This window comes from Vairimorpha necatrix, chromosome 6, assembly GCF_036630325.1.
Source record: "Vairimorpha necatrix chromosome 6, complete sequence".
In the NCBI taxonomy this organism is placed as follows: Eukaryota; Fungi; Microsporidia; family Nosematidae; genus Vairimorpha; species Vairimorpha necatrix.
Window position 1 is genome coordinate 245,646 of NC_088821.1, and position 23,710 is coordinate 269,355.

Sequence of the window (23,710 nt, forward strand, 5' to 3'; positions counted from 1 at the left end):
ATTTCCTTTGTTATTCAAGTAACCAATAATTATTTAGTAGCTAATAAATACAAATTTTCCCCTATAAAACATATGACATATTCCAATAGAACCGGATACTTCGACTTCAAAACCAGTATAAAAGGCGTAGAAACAGATATTAAAATCTTAGAAACGCCAACGCACATCTTTATTTATGTAAGTCAAGCCGAAGAACAAATTAATTTATTTGATGATGAATTGAAAAACATTTTAAAAAAACGAAATATAAAAAGGAGAAAGGAGTTGGAAGTTTTTTGTAATTTAAAAAGTGAAGAAAATCTCGATGATGTTGGTGTTTACATTCATACTTTGTTTGTTAAATGATTTATTAAAATTTTTACTATACGATTTTATAAACATTTTTCATATTTTCTATAAGCTTTTCTACTTTGGATTCGTTATATAGACATTCCTTGTTTATTTGTTCATATTCTTCTTCAAGTGTTTTCAGTTGTTTTTCTAAGTCTTCATTATATTGTTCTATTTCTTTTGTTTTCTCATTACAATATTCTATTAGTTTTAGTTTATCTTCTACTAGATATGATTCAAGTATCTCTTTTATGTATCCTTCGTCATTTATATCTCCAACATCTTGATTATCTTTGATCAAAAGATCGAGCGTGTTCAATTTATTCTCAAGATCATATTCTTTAATTTTACGTTTAAAAAGATCCGAAAGTTGAATTCTAAGAGTTTCGACTTTCTCTTTTATATCAATGGGATTTATTGTAGAGTTATAAAACGAGTCAGGTGTATTTGTAGTATCTAAATTTACACTTAATATTTCTTGTATAGCTTTCTTATAGACAAGTTTCAATTTGCTGAATCTGGCGCCAGATTTATTCATAGGGGGGAATCAGAAAATAAACAAAGGAATAGTCAAGAAGAAATGCAAGATTTAATATTTATCAAGATTGATAGATTAATATTTAACAAAGTTTCATTGTAATGGATTGGGTGAAATATGTATTAATTTTACTTAAACCACTGTAAAAAACAATAAAATTCTTTTTATATTTTTATATTAAAATTTTCAATTGTTTCCATTTTTTCTTCTTTTCTTGGTCAAAAAATCTTATTATTGCTAAGCTAAGATTCCAATTTTAATGTGCAAATTATTCATTTTTTTACAAATCTGATTTCTAATTAAATTTTAAGGTTGTTATGTGTGCAGCGATCATTTTATGTCATGTAAAGCCATTACCTATGCCTTTAGTATTTTATAAGATTTCTTCATGTTATTTATTATTGATCAATTCCCTAAATTTGATTTTCCAAAATTAACACAGTATATTAAATTTTAAATAAAACGGGCGACTGTCTCTTTTATCTGTCTTGCCCATTTGTAGGCGAAAATCGACTGCGTTGCAAACATTCGGTTGATTCTAATTACAATAACAAAAAAAATTTATTTGAGAAATGAAATCTTTTTGTATTTGTTAATTTAATTCATTGTTTTGACATGACAGCTTCGATTTTTGAAGTGAAAAAATTATTCCTCAATAATTTACAACCAATAATCAATTTGTTTGGTGATTGATTCGTACTAGAGAGCTACATTTACATCAGAAGCATGCCTAGACATAGTTTAGAACATATATCTTTATTAATTTTAGACTTAAATTGCCTTTAATTGAATTTTTTGACTACTAGATACATGTTGATTAATTAGATATAGTTGATTTAGATTTTGTTTGTTTACTAACATATGTACTATTAAAATTTTGATTTTTTATATTTTTAATATAGTATGTTTGTTTTTACAAATCAAAATTAAATTTTTAAACATTTAGTTTACATCCTTCCATGGATCGTAGATTTATTTACTTTTTATACAGTATTACGTTTTACTTACGTTTAATTATATTGACATACGTTATGAAAATCTCTAATTTACAAAAATATTCTGAGTTCAATATCCTGCTGTTAAAATCTTTACTGATGAATACTTTTACTTATTGTTATATCTTTTATATTTTATATACTAGAAATCTACTCCAATTAAAACTTTACAAAGTTCTTCTTTTGAGTAATATGGTCGACATGTATTTCATATTTACTTGTCTAAGTGTTGATTATTTGATAATTTTCGTATATCAGACGTTAATAGTTGCAGATATTCTAATAGAAATGTATTGTGTTAAAAAATTTTACGTTGAATTTATGATTCATTACTTAAAAAAAATAGGTATTGGGTTTCAAGACTACAAAATCTATGTAGCAAAACAGAAGGCTAAATTGTGCATTATAATTTATACGATGCATGTTATAATAGAAATATTCTATACTTGGAATTTAAATGATATATTTAAAATCACGTTTATAGGGATTTTTTATATGATTTTTTTACAAAAAAGGTATTTTAAAAATTTTTTATTTTTTTCAATCTTTTTTAAAGTCTCGCAAGTTTTGATGAAGATTTATTTTTTATTGTTTACAGCTCGATTTTGTAGTACAGGAATTTTATATACATCGATTTTTAAATGTAAAATTCCAAAAAGTTCTTATAGTAAAATTATACCATCTTTGACAAACAGTTCTTTAGTGGAGATTGTAAATTATTCGTATGAATTGTTTTTATTGGCGTTTTTAATGCATTATTCTTATGTATCGCGATAATAAAGATATTATTTTTAAAACAATAGTTTTTATTTTATAAACAGGAATTCTTTAAATATTTTTGGGGCAAGGTCAGCTTTAGATTTTATTTGCTAAATCTACAATACAAAAAGGCTTTAGTTTACTATGTCATAAATTTAAAAAATTTTCATTTTATTTAGGTCCAAATCAGCTTTAGCCTTTGTTGTTATATTTTTCATCAAAAGAACGTTAATTTTTTTATTTATAAATTAGAAATCTATGATTTTTTTAGGGCAAAAGTCGGCTTTAGTTTTTATTTATTTTTTTTTTATATTAAAGCAAACATTTTCTAGGGGTACGTCGGCTTTAGACTAATTTGTTATATTTTATAGCAAAAAATGTATGTCTATTAATTCTCAGTTAAATTTTAAATTTGTTCGGGCCAAGGTCTGCTTTAGTATTTATTGTTATATTTTACAACAAAAAAAGCGTTAGTTTGTTGTTTTATAAATTTTTTTATTAAAAAATAATTGGCTTAAAGTTAGCTTTAGTCTTTATTTGTCTTTTACAGTAAAAAAGCATTAGTTTGTTATTTATTATATTGCAATTTTCAATTTATTTGCTATATTTACAATATTTGGATTAATTTACTTTTGTTAATTATTTTAACTTTTGTTTTTCTTTGCAACATAGTAATAAAAATATATTGTACAAGGCTAATTTTCACTTTATCCCCCCCTTACCAATATAAATACAGAATTTTTTATTTTTAGCCCTGTTTTTTAAAAGTCGAAGCGTCCAGAGCGGAAAGGAACAGAGAAAAATTTACATAAGTAAAAAAAAGGTCTTAGAAATATCTAATTTGATCATAGTTTATGAAAAATATATTATTTAAACCAATTTAATAATGTTTTCGAAAAAACTATGAGTTAAATAGAAGTCTAAATTTGTAAAAATATGTTTTAACCTATTGCTTTCTTTTGTCATTACATTTAATTTTTGCTAAAGATAAACATGTTTATACTTAGTTTATGTTGTTTAAAACAGAATCTAGGTTAGGTTATTCTTAGTTTGGTAGTATATTCATTAGTCTTGTTTTTTAGGTTTTTATTGGTTTTTCTAGACAAACAAAGTAAAAATAATGTTATATTTATGCTCTTTTAAGAATTATTGAATCGTATAGAATGTCAATTTATTAATATATGTTATATTTTAGCTCCAAAAGTAAAATATTACATGTTTGGAAAATTCTTTAATTCTTGAAAAATATTCATTAATAACAGCAAATGAACCTTATAAATATTGTTTATATAGAGATTTCGTTGTTATACATTGCAATGTACAATAAAGATAAATCTTGATCAATAATTGGAAGAAGGAAATTTTTAAAAAATTGAAAAAAAAAAACGAAAAAACAATTGTTTTATTTTTGGTAAATATGCTATTTTATTACAACTTTATTTTTTTGACTTTTGCTCCTTCACATTTTTTCCGCTTCGAATTTCGAAAAAAAGGGATATTTTTTAAAAATTCTTAATTTATATTGGTAAGGGGGGGATAAAGTGAAAATGCTCCATTGTACAAAAATAAAATAAGGCTTTCTTTATTTATATTAAAAATTTACAAAGTCTCAGGTTGTTATTAAAATTCCTATATAATCCAATTTCTAAATTTCACATTTTAATTTTCAGTTGGAATATTTTTTTAATTTACAGTTAAATATTTAAAAAATTAAAAATCAAATTATTATTTTGCATTTAGCCTTTGAAGTATATTTTTATTTTCTTTTATTTACTGGTTTATTTAGAAACATCAAACACAAATATTTCTTTTTTGAATTCACCCCCAAAGATGGGAATAGTAAACAAGCTATTTAATTCGGTCTCGGGTATCTACAATAACATCAATATAGTAACATTTAGTGGTATAAATGATATAATAGTAGTCAAAGATCAATATGGAGAATTAAGATGTTCAGACTTCCAATTAAGATTTGGGAAATTATATTTTCCAAATATGAGAAGTCAACAAGTCCATCTTATTGTAAATGATAAAATTATCCACGATATTCCAATGTTTATTACGCCGCAGGGCGAATTGTTTTTTGAAAAACATGATAACACAGATGACGATATTCAATATGATGACATATTGGGTTATATAAACACACTAGATAAAATTAAAGGGGACGGAATCGACGACTATTTGTCAATGCATTTTAGCAACTTGAATTTGGGAAAAACTCAAGACAGAGAAGATCTTGTAAAAAAAACCAAAAAATATATAAATTATTACCGCACAGAAAGAATTTCAAATTTCGACAAGCGGACATTCTTTTTAGGCTTCAAAAAAATCATGTCAGATGATTTTTATTCGGAACAAGTAAATAAAATTGGAAAATTTAACTCTTTGTTCGGTTCTACAGAATATTACAATTGGTGTATAACAAGATTTAGACAAATTTTACTTTTATTTAATGGACTACTTCAATATCCGCCGCACCTTACAATAGAAAAAAAATGCGACTCGAGCGGGTGTACTGGCGCAGAAATATCATTTTCTAAATGTGGAGACCGAAAAGTTTTACTTTCAGTCCACCAAACATTCGCGTCTTTTTTATGTAAAGATTTGACAGATGAAAAAAATGTCGTCGTACGAATTACCGGCTGTAAATCTTGTAAAGGCGTCTTTTATTTTCCATATATGGCATTTTCTAAGTTATTTTTTCAATTGAGAGGTGTCAAAAACAGTAGATCGAGAAAATTAATGGAATTTTTAGAAAATGAACACAATAAATCTGTGGGTTGGAACTTTTTTGGAACCAAAAAAGTTCTCAAAAGAGATATCTCGTATTCTTTAAAGTTAAATCATAAAGAATTAACAAAACTTGATCTAAAATATGGAAAAAACACAATAGTCTTTAAAGTGGGCGGAGTAAACAAGCAATTAGAAGGACACATTTATTTCTGGAATTATGATGAGAAAATTATAATTAGCGATGTCGATGGTACGATAACTAAAAGTGATATTTGGGGCCACATTTATTGTCTTATAGGCAAAGACTGGACACATGGAGGTGTGGCCAGTTTGTATAGCAAATTATACAGGAGTGGTTATAAAATTATGTATTTGACTTCGCGCCCACTTCAACAATCTTTTAGTACGAAAAGTTATCTAACAAATATAGTGCAAGATGGGGCAAAGCTGCCCGACGGCCCAATAATTTTATCGCCAGATGGACTTTTCGCCGCACTTTACAGGGAAATTATCATTAAAAGACCTGAAGATTTCAAAATTGCTTGTTTGGAAAATCTAAAAGGCATCTTTGGCGGAAACAATCCTTTTGTAGCAGGTTTCGGCAATAGAACCACAGATATCATCACATATAAAGCAATAGAAGTTTCTCCTATTCGTATATTCACAGTAAATGAAACAGGGAAATTGTATGGAGAGTTTATCGGCGAACTTACCAGCACTTATAAATCACTTAATGATTTCATGGATTCATTGTTTCCACCTGTAAAGAAAGGCGAATCTCCGTTTACAGACCACTGTGATACTGACGGATTTTACTGGAATTATTGATACATTAAAAAAAAAACATTATTTTAATACCTATCAAAATTATTATTTTAATGCATTAGATTAATGTACGCAATTTGTTATAGTCTTATACTTTGAAATTAAATATTCAATTTTACGCACATACATATAAATCAATGCATATAGCTCATTATTTATACACAAAAAAAAAACAAACTACATTATTGTTAAATTAGGTTATTATAGATAAACATAAAACACGAAATTATGATGATGGCTCTTCTTAAAAAATTCTCGAATTTGCACGCATAACTTGATCTATAATCCCCTAAATCATTTTTTTGGCTCTCGCGAATTTTTTACGACTTCGTACATTAAATAAAAATTTATACAATAAAAAATTTAAAAATTATTTATTTATCTTAAATTTATTAATTTGTACTACTTTATTTCGATTTTGTTTGTTGTGGATCTTGGTCTTGTGAGATTTTGGAACTTCTTCTTTTTTTTAAATTTTTTTTTCATTTTGTTAAATGGAACATTAATGTTTTTATTCTTATCGCGTGTTATTTTTTCATCTTCCGTATTGTTAATATTAGGTATTTCAGGATTATAATCTAAACTCTTGTTTGTTTTCCGATTTTCAGAAAAAACTTTTTTTTCTGGTTCATCAAAATTTTCATAATTGTTCGGTTCAGACAAAATATTAAATTCCTCAGGTATCGCTCCCTTTATTTTATCAAACTCACTATAAATATCTATATCTTTTTTAATCATTCTATTTTTACTTACACAAGCAAACAATTTCTCTTTAAAATTACTATGTCTAATTTTCTGTTTAAACTTGGTTAATTCACCTAAATTTACAATTCCGTAGACTTTTGGAAGATGAATGTCCAGCAATTGACTTAAATATCTTTTTATAGCACTATTAATAGCCGAAACAGTGTCAACAGACAGACTATCATTATTATTAAATGTAGTAATGTACTTTGTTATACACGGATTATCAAGGTTATAATGCACATCACTTTGATCAGTCTCCGAAGAAGCTATCAGTAAAATGTTTTTATTCATTTCTGCTATTACAGACATTCTGTCTGACAAATTATCAGTACCACCATATCGCTGTAACTCTTTATAATCTGGTAATTGTGAATACATGGAGTAAGAAAGAGCATCTTGTACTTTGATTTCTATACCATTTCGCTTTAAAAATTCATTATGTTTATTTATTAAGGATTTTATAATGTCTTTGTATAAAGCCTCCATATCCGGATCTACAATTCTTTCATATAAAATGTTAGTATAAAGAGTTTCTGGTCTTATTAATAGAAAAAATAGGATTATACAATTCATATTGTTTATAATTAACCAATTAATTTGTATTTTGTTTCAGATTGAAAACTTTTATAAACAAAAAACAAACAAATTTGAAATGATTAAAATTCTATAAATGATACGGTTAATATATATATTAAAGCAAAAAAATATAAAATTTTTATTTATAATGTTTGGTTTAAATAATAAGATATATATAACTTAAGTTTTGTTTTTTTCTACTAGAAAAACTGAAAATAGTAATAACAGATTGTTATTATAAATCAAAAAACGTGTGAAATAAACTTACGATAAATTTTTTGATAATTTTGTAAAAAGATCGTTTTTTAAGAATATAAAAACATAATGTAAGTATCTATAGAAAGAAGTAAATTTCAGCATAATTTAATTGTGTTTAAAAAACACGAATAAATTAGAGAATAAACTTAATTATGTACAAGTACTTTAATATATACGTTAGATTAATACATCTTGTTTGTAAAACTAGAATTAAAATTATTTGTTTAGGAATTACATTCTCATGGTCATTATACGATACTTTATTTTGTATGATCAAATCCCAAGTATAAATTTTAAATAAAGGTTATGCGAGTAAAGCGCAGCGCACTTTTAGTTATGATAAAAGCACTGTGAGCGTAACAAAACTATTAAATTTTTTATTCAAAAAGTATTATGGTTTAACGAAGATTATGTGCTCTATTTATGTTATAAAATATTGAATGTACTTAAGTAACATAAATTTGTTTTTAGACAAATAAAACTTAATGAAAAATTAATTTCGCTTTATACTTTAAAATTAACTAAAACACCATATATATTTATTGTTGATTGTTATTCATAAAGATTCTATCAGTTTTTACTATAAATTAACGCATTGACGTATAAAATAAAAAAAACTTAATTTTTTGACGTGTAACAGTTAAAAAAAATCCAGCCATTAAAACATAAAACTTACATTTAAATAATCATTTATGATCTTACACGTTTTTACATAATTTTAGTCGAAAACAAACTTCATTTTTTTAGGTTGTTGCTATTTTAACATTTTCCAATGGATAACTTAGTTTTAAAAGGTCCGTCAAAATTAAAGCCAACTTAATTTTTTTATAAATTAAAAAAAAAAATTATTCCCCTATGAAAATATTCAATCAAGAACTTATAAACTTATCTTTAAGAATGTTTAATGTAACGCTATCTCAAGACAAAGGCAATACAAAGAATCTGGCCGTGTCTCCTTATTCCTTCTCTCAGGTTTTAGGTCTATTAGCAAATGGCACAACAGACGACGAAACAAGCAACAAATTTTTAGCTAAAATGGGATTTGAACCGAACATATCCAAGTTTAATGAAAATTCCATGAATTTTAACGAGAACTTGTCTTCTAACACGAAGAATAATAATGAATTTTTTGTTAAAAATTTTTTACTCCACAGAGATGAATTTACAATCAACGAAGATTTCAAGACATTGAGCTCTAATTTTTACAATACAAAAATATCATCGTATAGCCCCGCGAATATGATCAAAGATTTGGATAATTTTAATAATTTAGTCGCCAATGAGACCAAAAATGTTGTTAAAGAAGCTATATCTGATTTCAGTTCTAATATTTGTTTATTAATAATGAACATTCTTTATTTAAAACAAGAATGGCTCACAAAATTTAACTTTTGCCGAGTTGAGGATTTTACATCTTTTTCGGGAAAAGTAAAACAAGAGATGATGCATCAATATGAAGTAAGTAAATATAACTCGTATGAAGACGACAAAATGATTGCTATTTTAATGAGATATAAGAAGTCTAATTTGAGTTTTGTAGCTGTTATGCCTAAAAATATCGAAGATTGGGACGAAGTAACTGCGAAAATTTGCTCTAAAAATGAATTAAGTTATTTAATATCGAAAATGGAATACGGAAATGTGAATTTAACCTTCCCTAAATTTAATTACGAGTATGAGAGCAATTTTAGTGCATATTCAAAAGACTTAGGAATCGATAGCATGTTGGATTCTTTGAAACTTAACAAGTTGATAACATATTTCAAGTACGAAAACTTAAGAATTAAACAAAAAGTAATTATTGATGTGAATGAATTTGGAACTATAGCTTACGCTAAAACTATTGCACTTTGCACAGATGGTCCTGGGCCAAGAAATGTGCGAGTCATGCAATTCAATAAGCCCTTTTTATGGTTTGTAATAAACCAAGATGATAATTTTACATGTAGTACGCCGATTTTCATGGGAAAATATTTAGGCCCGAAAAAATAAAAGTTATCTTTTAAATGTTTTGTTTAAAGTTTGTGCATTAATAAAAACTTGTTTTTTTTAGGTGGGGACAACTCTCGATTAATATAAAAATTTATGGGGTTGAATTTTTTTTCTAAATCTGTTTTTTTAAAAGATAACCAAGGATGGGCGATTTACAAAAGCAAGTTTTTTTTTCAACTTTGAGATATTGGACTCAAATGCAAAAATATTTTTAAGATACAACCATAGTATCAAATAAAACTGCATGCTTAAAATAAAACTTCGCCGATTATAAATATATTTCAAATAAAATAAAATGTTATCAGACAAAATAATTACTCGTTTATATGTTTAAAGTAAAGATATATCGATAGTAGGGGTTTACTTTAAATATTATAAAAAAAATTTGGGTAGAACAAATGATATGAACTTACACGCAGAAAATTATACAATTTAATATTTTTTGAATTTTTTATCAAACACACATTTATTAATGTGTTATAGCTAATAAAGATAGCCGAGCGAGAAATTGTTAAAAACCACTGTAGGTGAAAAAAAGGTAAAGGGGTTGATGTTTCGGTATGATGAAAAGTACAAAAGAAAAGGCGAAGTTTGTATTAAAAAATAAATAAAAAATGAATAATTGTTATTCATGTGTTATACAGCTTTAAATTCCATCATTCATAAAAACTGATTAGGGTTATATAACATAAAAAATTATAAGGATTAAATAATTGTAAGTCGGAGGCGGGGGACCACAGACCCCCACCCTTTTGAATGTGTCCACTTTATTTTTTTGAACCCCCAAAACGAAGTGCAAAATAAAGGAAAAGCAGGAAGGAGACAAAAATTACTAAGCACTTATGGCATTAAAAACAATAATTAAATATATATTTCTGTACACAATTATATTTCAATACAAGTTTTTACAATAATATAATCTAAAAGCATTTTTGCCCTTCTGATTTTTTAGGATTGGGGACCAAAACGCCCCCCTCTGAGGGTGTTCACTTTATTTATTATAACCCTTAAAACAAAGTGCAAAAAAAAGGGGAAGCAATCATTAGCACCCAAAATACTTGCATCTTTAAATAGTAAAAATACCAAATAATAATATACTTGTATGCGAAATTTAATTTAAAAAAAGGTATAAAATTATAAACCTATATATTTTTAAATAACTTAACATATTTTTAATTAAATTTTTTGATTTAACGATCTATACAGATCGTTAAACATTTATTTAAATTTTCTTATAAAAAAAAAAAAAAAAAAAAAAAAATAAAAGATTTATTGAGTTAATTTTCAATTATGTTTAGATATTCATAGCACAGCTTTCCCCGGTATCGCTCATGGGATTCAGCTCTTCACAGACTTTGGTTTCTGTGGAATTATTAATGTTTTCCAACTTCACTTTAGCAGCTTCATTCCCCTTTGCCGACACCACTTCTTTAACAGTCGCCATATTCGCTAGTGCGCTTACAGCTCTAGCCACTTCTTCTTCTCCTGCATCCTCCTGATCGTATCCTCGTCGTCGTTCCAAAGAGATGGACTCTAGAGTCTTCTTCATCACAATAGACTGGATATATGCTTCCAGGTAGGGTTGGATTTCTAGCTCCCTGATGTACTTTCTGTGATATTTGGTCACCACTCCATCCCATGTCATTACATAAGGAACTATTCTTGTCCGGGATTTATGTATTAGTCCCAGTTCATTTGCAAGAAGGTCATATTTTCTTAGTTTTTCATTCTCAACTATAGTAAGTCGATCCTGGTTGGTTATACCAACTTCAACTATTAAAATTTCTTTCTTCTTCTTGTCAAACACAAGAATATCAGGCTTATTATGGGTTACCTTTATATTAGTGGATATTCTCGTATCTACTCTTATTTCTGCACGATCATTTTCCATGATCTCTTGTACTGAGTGTCCACGTATTTTCTTTGTCTTCTTAAACCCATATTTAATACATATTAAGAGATGAATGCATCTAACTACCTCGTTGTGTCTTTTCATATAATCAAAACCCAACATTCGATCACACTTGGTAGGTAAATGATCCACGGTCTTCCTATGAGATCCACAATGGGGACATTGTCCCTCTTGCCCACAGAAGATATTTCTATCCTGTAGGAAGCAGTAAATTGCTTCGGATCTAGCCTGATTGTTTCCTTTAACCAGCCAGGTAGAAGAGTTCTAAATGCTTAATAAATCATTGTCCCTAGCTTTAAACAACTTTCCATGGTTTGTCCTTATGTTAATTTTGTTGTAAAGCGCTTCTTTTTGGGATTCTATTAGCATCTTCTGGGTTATCTCTCCTACAAAGCTATACCTGATCCTTAGATACTCGTTTATTGTATCCAAGTGGGATTTGCTATCGGCTTCTGCTTTAAGTATCGCTGCCCGTCTTAGTGAGCTATTTCTAGACCCATCTAAGGTTTTATATATATTCAGAAGCATACTTCCGGCTCTATCTTCGATACTTATGAGGCCTCTTCCCATTTCGGATCTAGGTAGGTATAGTCTTTCCTTTCAGGCTTGCCGTAGATGGACCTGGTACTTAAAAAGTAACTGTCGGATATCAAAATCTCGATTTTTAAATCTATTGGTTCTAATTTTATAAATCCTATATGATAGTTTATTACTGATATTGCATGCTCATTGATAGCTCGAATTAAATTCTTACCATCTAATTGATTCTTGCACAGTTTTTCACCCCTCTGTTGATCTCGCTTCTTAATTTTTCAAAAGTCTCTCTTTTGATAGCACTAGAGGCATCTTCTGTTATTCCAAGGTATTTGTATCCTTAAAAGTATTCTAGTACTACTGCATCTTCACTACACTCATTACAGTTAGTTGCAGACTTACTCCTGTTCATTTCTAAACCTACAGCAGAGAAAACCTTTTTAGTCTCCTCTTTCATCAGTTTTAAAACGTCATCGTTCTCTGCTAGGAGCTTAAGATCATCAATAAATAGAAGATGGTTTGTTACATAAACACTCTCGTGAGTCTGTATTCCTACTTTTGGGTAAGTTGAATTCAGTTTCCTGCTCAACGGGTCCATACATAGTACAAACAAAAGCGGCGACAGGGAATCCCCTTGTAATATGCCTCTTTCAATCTTCTTATTCAGTATCGTTTCCGATCCTGATTTTATCTCAATGTGCCACCTTTTAACCGTGGCTTCTAAGAATTTACTTATCCATTGAGGAAGATTCAACTTGCTAATACATGTTAATAGATAAGAATGGTCTACGGAGTCGTAGGCTTTCTTTACATCTATCCACATAGTCTTCAGCTTGTTTCCATGCTCCTTATTGACTGCTATATTAATCATAGCTTGCTCTTTTGCTCCTTGGACTTGTCTAACTGTCCCTAGTTGGTTCTCTGCTAGTAGCCCTCTACTTTCTACAATTAGCTGCATTACTTTCGTAGTGCATTTCGTTGTAAGCTTGTAGAGGTTCGACATACAGGTAATAGGCCTGAAATCATTACCACTAGTGGGGGTACCTTTGGGTATTAAATAAGTAATCCCCTTGTAGAACCAAGCTTCGGGTTCTTTCCCATCCAAGCATACTTCCTTAACAATCTTGTAAAGGAATGGATGTAGAGCTTCACACTTCTTAATAAAGAAATTGAAGATTCCATCACAGCCTGCAGCCTTCCAATTTGGTAAATATTTAATAATATCTACAAATTCTTGCAAGGTTGGGAAAGTGATCTGATCTTGGCTATCAGGAATGTATTCTAGAAGATACTCCTCGAAACTATTGCAGTCTTCGGATTGCTCTTTCTTATTCCACATGGTAGACCAGAATGAACTAATATCTTCTTTACTTACTTTATGAGTAACCTCATTGGCACACTTCAGTTTTCTATAGAAATTGCTTCTATATAGCTCAAAGTTTTGATTTTCACGCCTATACTCTCTGCGTCGGTCTGCGACCTCTAGCTTCCTTGAGTATATGGCTTTCCTCTCGTTGAGTATAGCAATGGCTTCAGAAGTATCTCGGTGTAAACATGCAAGCATGTTGAGTTCACGCATTACCTTCTTGACTTTACGCTTTTCCTCATTTGAGAGTTTATCAAAAGCCCTGGCCTTTTTGATAAGCACTACCTTGTCTTCGATCTCAGTAATCTTTTTCAAGATACTTTCTTTCCAAGACGAAGGTTTAGGCTTCTTACTGGCCATTTCCTGAAAGCAGATCTGTGCAGCTTGCAGTATCCTTGCCATCTCTGTCATGTTATGAGGGGGGTGGTATCTAACATGACTATCTACCGCCTTGACTGTAGCATCAAGTTTCAACAGATCAACCTTCAAGGAAGAAATCTTCCTTGTTCTTTCTACCTGGTCCACACATGTGTTCTGAATACAACTGAGTTTCTCCAAGAACAATTTTTGTGCTTTCAGGAAGAGCTCGGTTTCGAAGAGACTATTCCCTTCTTTCGAGCCAGTTTCGGCTTTTCTTCTTTTGGTAGGATTCACTAAGAATTCCCGGGCTGTCATTTGTCTACCACTATTACTAGTGAGTGCTTTCTTCGCTTTGCCCTTGAATTCTAGTGAACTCATGTTAGACCCAAATTTTCCACAGAAGAACTCGGTAGCTTTATTCCACCCTCCTCTTGGCATTCTACCAAATCTATTTATGATTGATAGAAATACTCTTTGAGGCCACTCTTCTTCACTCGCTTCGGTACTCACAAGTACTGCTGCAAGAGTCTCAGAAGTGGATTGAGTGGGCACACTAGTGTGTTCTGGCCCCTGTTCTTTCTCTTCTGTGCAAACTTTGTCTATGTTTGCTATAGAGGTTTGTTTTGTAATTTTTTCGGTTTCTTCCTCCTGCTCTGTCCTTACCCTCATAATTTTCTTATATAAGTAATATTTATAATTTTATTTGTTGGTTTATTATAAAAGTAGATTTTTGAAGAAAATCTCTTTTTATAATAAACCAAAAATTAAAAAAAATTGAAAAAATATTGAGGGCAAAAGAGATACAACACTTTAAATGATTATTATAACTACATTTAAAATTAATTTTTGTATACAAGCATATATTTATTTGTTATTTTTAATGTAATAAGTGCTTAGTAATTTTTGTCTCTTCTTTGCTCCTCCTTTATTTTGCACTTCAATTTTGGGGTTCGAAAAAATAAAGTAAAACCCTCAGAGGGGGGGGGGGTATTTCGGATCCCAGCTCCTAAATTCTATACGTTGTATAAAAAAAAATATAAATCGTTATAATATCTCCATAAATACGGAACACTGATATTAAAAAGGCTTATTTGGGATTTTGCTATCATAGAATTACCTATCATAAACTTGAAAATTTTTAAATGATTAAAAAATGATCGTAAAAAATTATTAAATTATTTTTATCTAATTTGTAATGCCTGTCAAAAGATGAATAATATAAAAATGTGGATAAGATTTCTGTAATTGCAAAAACATAATATTATTATGTCTTTTTTAATAACAATTAATAACCAATATCTATTTTTATAAGGTTAAAATTTTCCAGGTTTTTTATATCAATCCTTTAAAATATATTAATCATTCTTATATTTATAAAATATTTGTAATAAACTGTTTTAATGTTGATGCTTTAAATATAACACTAAAAAACTTTCTATTAATATTAGATAAATACTTATTATGTAAATATATATTTTTATATAATTATTCAAATTGATACCTGCCAAATAAAAGTTTCTATCATTTTACATGTCAAAACATTTCTTAGAGATTGGAAGCCTGTACTAACTTATAACTATATATAACTATATGAGGTCGTGCACAGGGATGTGTCCCGTCCTGAGGTAGTTCTCTAGGATGCTGTGGCACTTGGATACATCGATCCCTGTAATATAATCCTTAGTTGGAAAAGATTTATTTATTTTCTCTTGATTGCTCTTGAAAGGCATGGGGTTAAAAAATTATTTCTTTAAATATTTTTGAGGAACAAAATATTTGAAAGATAATTTTACGTGTGGTAATACCACATTCTGCCTCTCCTATAATTTGACGTCCATTATGTGCGTCATGTGGCGGTCTCCTTCTAGTCTAATCCACCTTCCCTTCCGTCCTATCTCCGTGACTCGTTTCTTCCTTTTAAATTTCTTACCTAATTTTTTGGCGTGATGGTCTTTGGCATATACTAAATCTCCTATGTTGACTTTGCATGGTGGAATGATGTATGGTCGCGATTTTACCGTGGTTTTGTTGTGTAGGGGATCGAATACAGAGAACTGCTTGATGGCTGCAAGGGGCGATGTTCCTATGGTGCGATTATGGTTCATGTTTATTGTATCCTCGATGTCGGCGAGGATTGGCCGAATGTTTCTTTTCTTGTTTATTGCTAAGATAAACGCAATGGTTTTGTTTAAAGATTCAGATATTCCATTGGATCTCGGACTGTAGGTTGGAATTAGTGTATGAGTGATCTTTGCATTGTCTAAGTATGTTTTAAGTTCTCTACCAATGTACTGTTTTCCGTTATCAGATATGATTTGTTTTGGTTTGCCGTAATCTCTTTCCCACTGGGTTAAGGCCTCTATGACTTTACTTGCTCCAACATTGTAATAGAAGTATAATCTTGTAAATCTAGAATATATGTCTGTGATGGACAAGATATATCCTGCCTCCTTTTTCCCCTTATGAATGTAGTCATTTAATTTAAAAGGTCCGAAAATGTCGCTGCTTATTTTTTCAAATTTATGGTTGGCAGATATATGGGGTCCTTTAGTCTCTATTCCGTTATTTCGTGGTTTATATCTTTTACAAGTTTCACATTTTGATATTATATCCTTTAAGTTTTGAATGATGTTTTTTACGTAGACTATATTTTTCAAGTTGTTATACATCGTGGTAATGCCCCGATGACCAAATAACACGTGATTGTTCTTTAAAAACATTTTTGTTTCGGCATCCTTTAGGATGATTCTACCCTTTGAATCCAGTAAATATTCTCCGTCTCTGTAGTGGCTTGCCTTTTGCAAACTTGCGATGTATTCTTTTATTTTAGGGGTTTCCTCTTCAGTGATTGCAAAGCATCTTGATAAGTTGTCGGCTATTACGTTTTCTTTGCCATCTACGTGAAAAAGGTCGTAATCAAATTCATTCATGTTTAGCTTCCATCTTAGTATTCTTGAAGTTTCTTTATTGCATCCCATTACACAGTTTTTACTGTCTGTGTAGACTTCTATGTAAGATCCCTGTGTAATTTTTCTAAAGTGAATCATTGATAGCAATATTGAGAGATACTCTTTTTCTACTATTGTATAATTAAGTTCCGGTCCTCCAAATTTTTTGCTATAATAGCCTATGATTCTATCTTCTTGGTATAATACACTTCCCATTCCCAACTCACTAGCATCGCAGTTGAGTTTAAATTTCTTTTTAAAGTTGGGAAAACATAATTTATGATTTTGGCGGATATGAAGTTTCATCCTTTCAATCTCTAATTTCATTTCTTGGGTGAGTGCTTTGTTTTTGTTTTCTTTCTTTAGTAGATCACTAATTGCATGTAGTTTCATTGACAAATCAGGTAGAAATTTCCTGTACCAGTTCATGACTCCTAATAGTTTTTGTACATCTTTTAGTGTTTTGATTTCCTTGTAGAAGATTTTGTTTTCTAGATAAGACTGTTTTGGGTAAATTCCATCACCTTTTACGACGTATCCTAATACTTCTACTTCTGATTGAAAGAATTTTGATTTTTCAAAATTAATTTTAATGTGGTGTTCAAATAGTCGTTGAAGTACTTGTAATAGGGTCGCAGTATGTTCTTCTTTGGTCTTGTTGAAAATAATTATGTCGTCAATGTACACAAAGATGTTACTTATTTCTTCTAGCATGTTTGAGATTTTTCTTTGGAAGATCTTCGGCCCCGGTTTTATCCCAAAAGGTATTCTTTTATATTGGTATTGTTTTCCTAACAAGAAAAATGACGTGTACTTTTTGCTATTTTCTTCTAAAAGAATTTGGTTAAACCCATTTTTTAAATCAATTTGACTAAAATATAAATTTTCTCCCATGAGTGTAATTGAGTCTTCAATGTTTGGAATGTTCCATATGTCGTCTCCAATGTATTTGTTTATCTCTCGATAATCTACGACCAGTCGTAGTTCATTAGTCTTCTTTTTTTCCTTGAAAAAGGCCGGACTCGTGATATGTGATTCGCTTTTCTCTATTATGTTTTCTTTAAGTAGTCTATTTACTTCGTCTTTGGCCCTTTCCAGAAATTTAAACGGAACGCTGTAATTTTTTGGCTTCATATTTTTCGGTTCCTTTATTATTTTAAACTCTACTTTTAAGTTGTTAATGTGACTAAAATTGTTGTTGTTCTGTTGGTAAAACTTTAAATATTTAATTATTTCATCTTCTTGAACGACACTACATATATTGTCCATTAACCTATCCTCTAGTATTTCGTCGATGTTTTTTCTCGCATTTTTTAGAACTACGATGTCGTTATCCAACACGATTGTACGATCCTTATAATTTAAAATAGCATTGTATGAAGTAAGAAATTCGTTTCCTAACAAAAATTCTATCGGTGCATTGTCTAATATCTTAAAGTTAATATGGTAATTTTTTCTGTTTGGTAGAGTGACGTTGATTAAAGCTTGTTTGCTTATGATCCTGTGAGTACCATCTCCAAATATAGTTCTTAGTGGCTTGCAGTCCTCTACTGATAGATCAAGGCTTTTTATTACATCACTTCGTACATAGTTGCGGTGTGATCCAGAATCGATTAATAGATTTATGTTGTTTCCTTGGGTAGTACCTTCTAATATCAGTTCTAAGGGTTCATGTTCGTTCTCTTCACGTAATATCATTGTTTTGTTTTCTTTTTCCTTAATGCCTTTATTGTTGTTAAGGAAATAGCAATCTTTACTATTGTGGGTATTATTCCTATGGTGAGTGCACCATTTAGTACTTGAGAGTGGAGCTTTAGTTTGGGGGGTTTTTTGAGGTAGCATCATTTTCTTACTTCTCTCACTATGCACTAAGAGTCCCGATTCTATTCTTTCTAGGTGAAGAATGATCTCTCGTAGTGTTTTATTGTGTATCCCGGCTTTATATAGTTCCATGTCGGTATATGGCTCTAACCCTCGTAAGAAGATTTCTTCTGTTCTTCTATCAGTTTCGACTTTGCTCATGTGTCCCAGAAAGCTATACACCTCGAGATCTTTGGTTATCTTATTGAAGTATTCTTTCACAGTTCTGAAGTTACTCTGCTTGATGTTCTCCAGTTTATTTAGGTATAGTCTTTTGTTTTCAAGGGGATACTTGATAGCAAGTAATTCCTTTTTCAGTTGCAAGTATGAAGTACTGTCTAGTTCCTCCTTGTAGTATTCATCTAGTATGAGGCTATAAGCAATTAGTCCCATCTGTGAGTCATTCCAGCTATTACATTTAGATAAGTGTTCAAATCTTTTAAACCATGAAAGCTCTAATTCTTGTCGTACGTCAAAGATTTTCTTAATTCTTTCTTGAATTTTTTCTTCAGTTCCAAGAACCTGCATGGTGAACTGGGCGTATTCATCACTTCTGTGTTTATCTGAGTTGTTTGCACTTGTTGTCGTTGAATTCAACTTGAGGTCGTGCACAGGGATGTGTCCCGTCCTGAGGTAGTTCTCTAGGATGCTGTGGCACTTGGATACATCGATCCCTGTAATATAATCCTTAGTTGGAAAAGATTTATTTATTTTCTCTTGATTGCTCTTGAAAGGCATGGGGTTAAAAAATTATTTCTTTAAATATTTTTGAGGAACAAAATATTTGAAAGATAATTTTACGTGTGGTAATACCACACTATAAAACAGTAAAATAAGTAAAAATGAATTTTAATAAAAAAATTTCTATAATTTGAAATCTAAAAATTTTACCCATGAAAAAATTTATACAAGGTATCACTAATTTATCAATCAAATTCCTAGATATCATGTTATCGGGGGATAGTCAAATAACATCAAATCAGGCAATATCTCCATATTCATTTTCTCAAGTCTTTGGTATTCTTTCAAATGATCAAAATCATGTCTCAAAGAAAAGATATATGAATAGGCTAGGATTTAAATCTCAAGATAATAAGTTTAATGAAAATTCAAAAGAATTCAATGAGAATTTGGTTGAAGACAATAAGAACAGAAAGAATATTTTTTTAGTAAAAAACTTTTTACTTCATCGAAACGATGTCAAAATCAATGAAAATACTGAAAAAATAATTAATGAATTCTACAATTCAACAGTAACTTCATATGATCCATATGATACTGAACAAGAATTAAAAAAAATTAATGAAATGGTCGCCGGGGCTACATATGGAAATATAAAGGAAGCTTTGAAATCTATTATTCCTAGAACTACTTTATCAGTAGTGAATACTCTTTATATGAAATATGAATGGTTTAATCAATTTGATTATTCTAGTCATGAAAATTTTGTTTCGTTTTCTGGACAAAATAGGCAAGAGATGATGTATAAAATATCAAAATTTGATGTGTATCAAGATGATACTAAAATGGCGGTAAAGATGCATTTTAAAGATTCAAATTTCAGTTTTGTGGCTGTAATGCCAACAGAATTAAGAAAATGGAAAAAAAACAATTAAAAAATTATGTGATGAAAAAGAATTAGATAAAATATTGACAAAAATGAAATATAAAAATATAGAATTGATTTTTCCTAAGTTTAAAATTGAATCAGAATCCGATCTTAGTGATTTTTATAAAGAATTACGAATCGAGAACTTATTAAAAACCACGACATTTGATAGTTTAATAGAAAATTTAAATTTCAAAAAATTAACTATCAAACAGAAACTTAGTCTTGATATTAATGAAGGGGGAATATCTATTCAAAATTCAATTCCTCCCGCTATCACCAACAGCATTTTAGAGAATGTCGAAGTTTTTAAATTCAATACCCCTTTTTTATGGTTCGTAATAAAACATGATGCTAAGAATAATACTAACACGCCTATTATTATGGGAAAGTATACTGGACAAGAAAAATAAACTATTAATTTTACTTTTTTTTATAAAGCGTTAATTATAGTCGTAGATTTTATTGTAAAATAACCAGGATAAGTCTAAATTTTTTTAATCTTTGTTTTTGTTAATTTACAGAAAATTTACTGTAAATAAAATCTCGTAAAACGTTTAAAATTATTTATAAGTTTCATATTAAACCTATTATTTCTTTGAAATAGATTTCAAGGTTATCAATAGCAGTTTATGGCCCAAGTAAGACAATTGTGCAATTTTTTACAACATGGGAAAACTGCATAAATTCTGATTAGAAATGAAATCAGAATATATAAATCATAAATTCTACTTATTTTTGTTTTACTTTAGCAACAAACTAAAGATTTTTAAAAAAATGTATTTTATAAGTTAGAACATATGCCAAATTCATTTTTGTAAATAAATTTGCATTGTTTACTTTAACTATTGTTAAACTACTTATAACACTTGCAAACGAAATATTTATTTTTATGATGCTTTATACTACTTTTTTCCAATTTTTTTGAGCTAAAATTTTCAAATATATGTATTACTTCATGTATATAATTCAATCCCATTACTTTTTATCATATGACTACCAGAAACCTTCTTATCCTGTTTTTCATACAATAACTTTTGACAATTATATTCCCTTGAATAGGCACAAACTAACAACTTAAGTGAACAAATTAGATACAGAAAATCTGATGTTCAGTATTATTTTAGCAGTTGAAAATTATAGATACCATTACAACATTGTAAATAACTAAAAAAATCATATTGTGAGTTAAACGAATTAATGTACTAATTTCCTGCGATTTGTTGCAATCTCTGTTCGCTATGCAATTTTACGATTTTTTTCTGTCTTAAATGGGGCATTCTACCTCATAAGCTCTTGTATTCACCTTTATACCTTTTTTCAGAGCATAAATACATTTAGAAAAATGCAAATTGAGTTATAGATCGTGATGAATATTTTGTCATTCTAACCCTTTAACGTTGTGTAATTTAAAGAAGTATACAACAATAAGAATCATTTTCTTATATTTATATATAAAAAATAAGTTATCTTTCAATGTAAAATAAATTTATACACATACTTAAAGTATTACTATGAATACATTTAGTTTAAACTAATATCCTAGCAAAAATCTTGGTATCTTCAAATTTTTAACTTATCAAGTCTCATCTATAATATTATGTATATATTTATTTTTTTCTTGTTTTTTTTTGGACAAATTTCATCTCACGTAGGAATATGAGAGCGTTGACTATTAGTAGAACATCATTTAGCCTTAGAATGTATATTGTTTAAATTGCTAGTCTGTACACTATTTATTCTAAACAGTATCGAAATGTAACGAGAATATATATTTATGTTTAGTAACAACGGCTGTGAGCTATATAGCGTTTGTAAGACAAAGTAGGAAATTATGCAAAATCGTTAAAAGAATTAGAAAAGCAAATAACATAAGATAACGAGCTGCATTCTCACAAGGGACAGATACTTTCAATTTCTCTGTCTAATCAACCTCTTTCATGTAAGAGTCTAGTGTAATTATCATTTTGAAATTAATAAAATAATGCTTTTCACATGCTAGCTCAACAATGAAACCTTTATTATTATAACGAGAATTCTCTGTTCAAGTTATTTATAAAAGTATATACGTAAAAAAGTGAATTTAAAAAAAATTAAATATTCGATTCTATAATGAGTCTACGTTCGAAGTTTATAATTCTACATGTAAAAAAAAAAAATTATTTTTTTAATAATATTAATTTTTATTTCCATGAAAATAGCCATTGTATTGAATTTTAAGTGCTCGGTGAGAGATTTACGTTTGTAATTATTTTCATCAAATGAAGTAAATTTTGAAATTTGTCATTTACATTAGATTATATTTAAAGTTACGTTTTTATATAGGTTAAATTTTTTATTTATTCTCATAGTTTCTTGTGCACTTATTAGTCGTAAAGAACTTTTGTGTACATTTAATTTCCAAGTTATAATGCTTAAAAGTATTATAATAGTAACCCTGTAGGAAATTGTTGTAATACCATAAGTAAATTTCCCAAAAAAAATAACGAGAGGAGTGATAATATTCTATTTTAATATATATACTTTTATAATGTGTCAATGCTTGAATTAAAACTTATATTATACTGGCGAATAACAATAGGCCTATCGTTTAATTAATTATCGTTAAAGATCTTGTGACATTTTTTACCAAAAATTTAGAAAAGTGATGGTTTTTTTTCTGTTTCGCTTTTATAATTTCATTGATTCAATATATTCAATTATAAAAACTTAAAAAATATTAAATTAAAAATAATTAATTATTCTAATTTTTTAATTTTTTCTTGAAGAATATCATTTTTGCTACATACATAATCTAATCACAAATTATATGTTAGGCCCAGTTCCAAAACATATTATTTATATTATGTCTTTCTTCCACAATTGCTCGCCAAACGAATATACACAATCGATTAATATAGTGTTAGTCGTTCCAATTAAAAGTTTCTTTCTAGCTATTTTTTATTTAGCTGAGCAAATTTTGCTTACAATTGTACCTATTGAATTTTTATATTCTTTAGGAACAAAAAGTGCAACCTGAGAAATATTTATTATTCTTTAATAATTGAAATTCATGTCTCAGTAAACGAGAATAAGTCGAACGATTTTCTTTAATCAATATTTTTAAAATCTAGAAAACGCGTGACATCAAATTAGTTTTTAATATTTTATACTTTGTGCGTGTTAAAGATAATTGTAAGTTGGGGGTTAATTTATTGCATATATTCTTAACATCCCCGCGCTAAATATAGAACTGAGTGATGTAATTATCTTTACAACTTACTACGCCTACTACTTGGCTCTTAAAATAAAAGTTCATTTTTATGTTAACTGACCATGGGCTGCGCTTTGCTACATCGCATCTTACTATCCCTTCTAGTACTGGT

General features: G+C 28.9%; 6 protein-coding genes across 6 annotated transcripts; 4 read left to right on the forward strand and 2 right to left on the reverse strand.

Moving 5' to 3' along the window:
* Window positions 1-72: 72 nt before the first annotated feature.
* Window positions 73-345, forward strand: VNE69_06042 (proteasome assembly chaperone; the record flags this gene model as incomplete). The annotated part of the gene is made up of 1 exon (XM_065473794.1): window positions 73-345. The coding sequence occupies one exon, from the start codon at window positions 73-75 to the stop codon at window positions 343-345; it is 273 nt and encodes a 90-aa protein (XP_065329866.1).
* Window positions 346-361: 16 nt separating this feature from the next.
* On the reverse strand, window positions 362-868 carry VNE69_06043 (uncharacterized protein; the record flags this gene model as incomplete). The annotated part of the gene is made up of 1 exon (XM_065473795.1): window positions 362-868. One exon carries the CDS (start codon window positions 866-868, stop codon window positions 362-364), a length of 507 nt encoding a protein of 168 aa, XP_065329867.1.
* A 3,584-nt stretch (window positions 869-4,452) lies between these two features.
* Window positions 4,453-6,186, forward strand: VNE69_06044 (nuclear elongation and deformation protein (NED1); the record flags this gene model as incomplete). The annotated part of the gene is made up of 1 exon (XM_065473796.1): window positions 4,453-6,186. The coding sequence occupies one exon, from the start codon at window positions 4,453-4,455 to the stop codon at window positions 6,184-6,186; it is 1,734 nt and encodes a 577-aa protein (XP_065329868.1).
* Window positions 6,187-6,585: 399 nt separating this feature from the next.
* VNE69_06045 (peptidase M12B domain-containing protein) lies at window positions 6,586-7,503 on the reverse strand (the record flags this gene model as incomplete). The annotated part of the gene is made up of 1 exon (XM_065473797.1): window positions 6,586-7,503. The coding sequence occupies one exon, from the start codon at window positions 7,501-7,503 to the stop codon at window positions 6,586-6,588; it is 918 nt and encodes a 305-aa protein (XP_065329869.1).
* A 1,116-nt stretch (window positions 7,504-8,619) lies between these two features.
* VNE69_06046 (serpin-type proteinase inhibitor 15) lies at window positions 8,620-9,756 on the forward strand (the record flags this gene model as incomplete). The annotated part of the gene is made up of 1 exon (XM_065473798.1): window positions 8,620-9,756. The coding sequence occupies one exon, from the start codon at window positions 8,620-8,622 to the stop codon at window positions 9,754-9,756; it is 1,137 nt and encodes a 378-aa protein (XP_065329870.1).
* Window positions 9,757-19,629: 9,873 nt separating this feature from the next.
* Window positions 19,630-20,758, forward strand: VNE69_06047 (serpin-type proteinase inhibitor 16; the record flags this gene model as incomplete). The annotated part of the gene is made up of 2 exons (XM_065473799.1): window positions 19,630-20,299; window positions 20,331-20,758. The coding sequence occupies 2 exons, from the start codon at window positions 19,630-19,632 to the stop codon at window positions 20,756-20,758; spliced, it is 1,098 nt and encodes a 365-aa protein (XP_065329871.1).
* Between the last annotated feature and the right edge of the window lie 2,952 nt (window positions 20,759-23,710).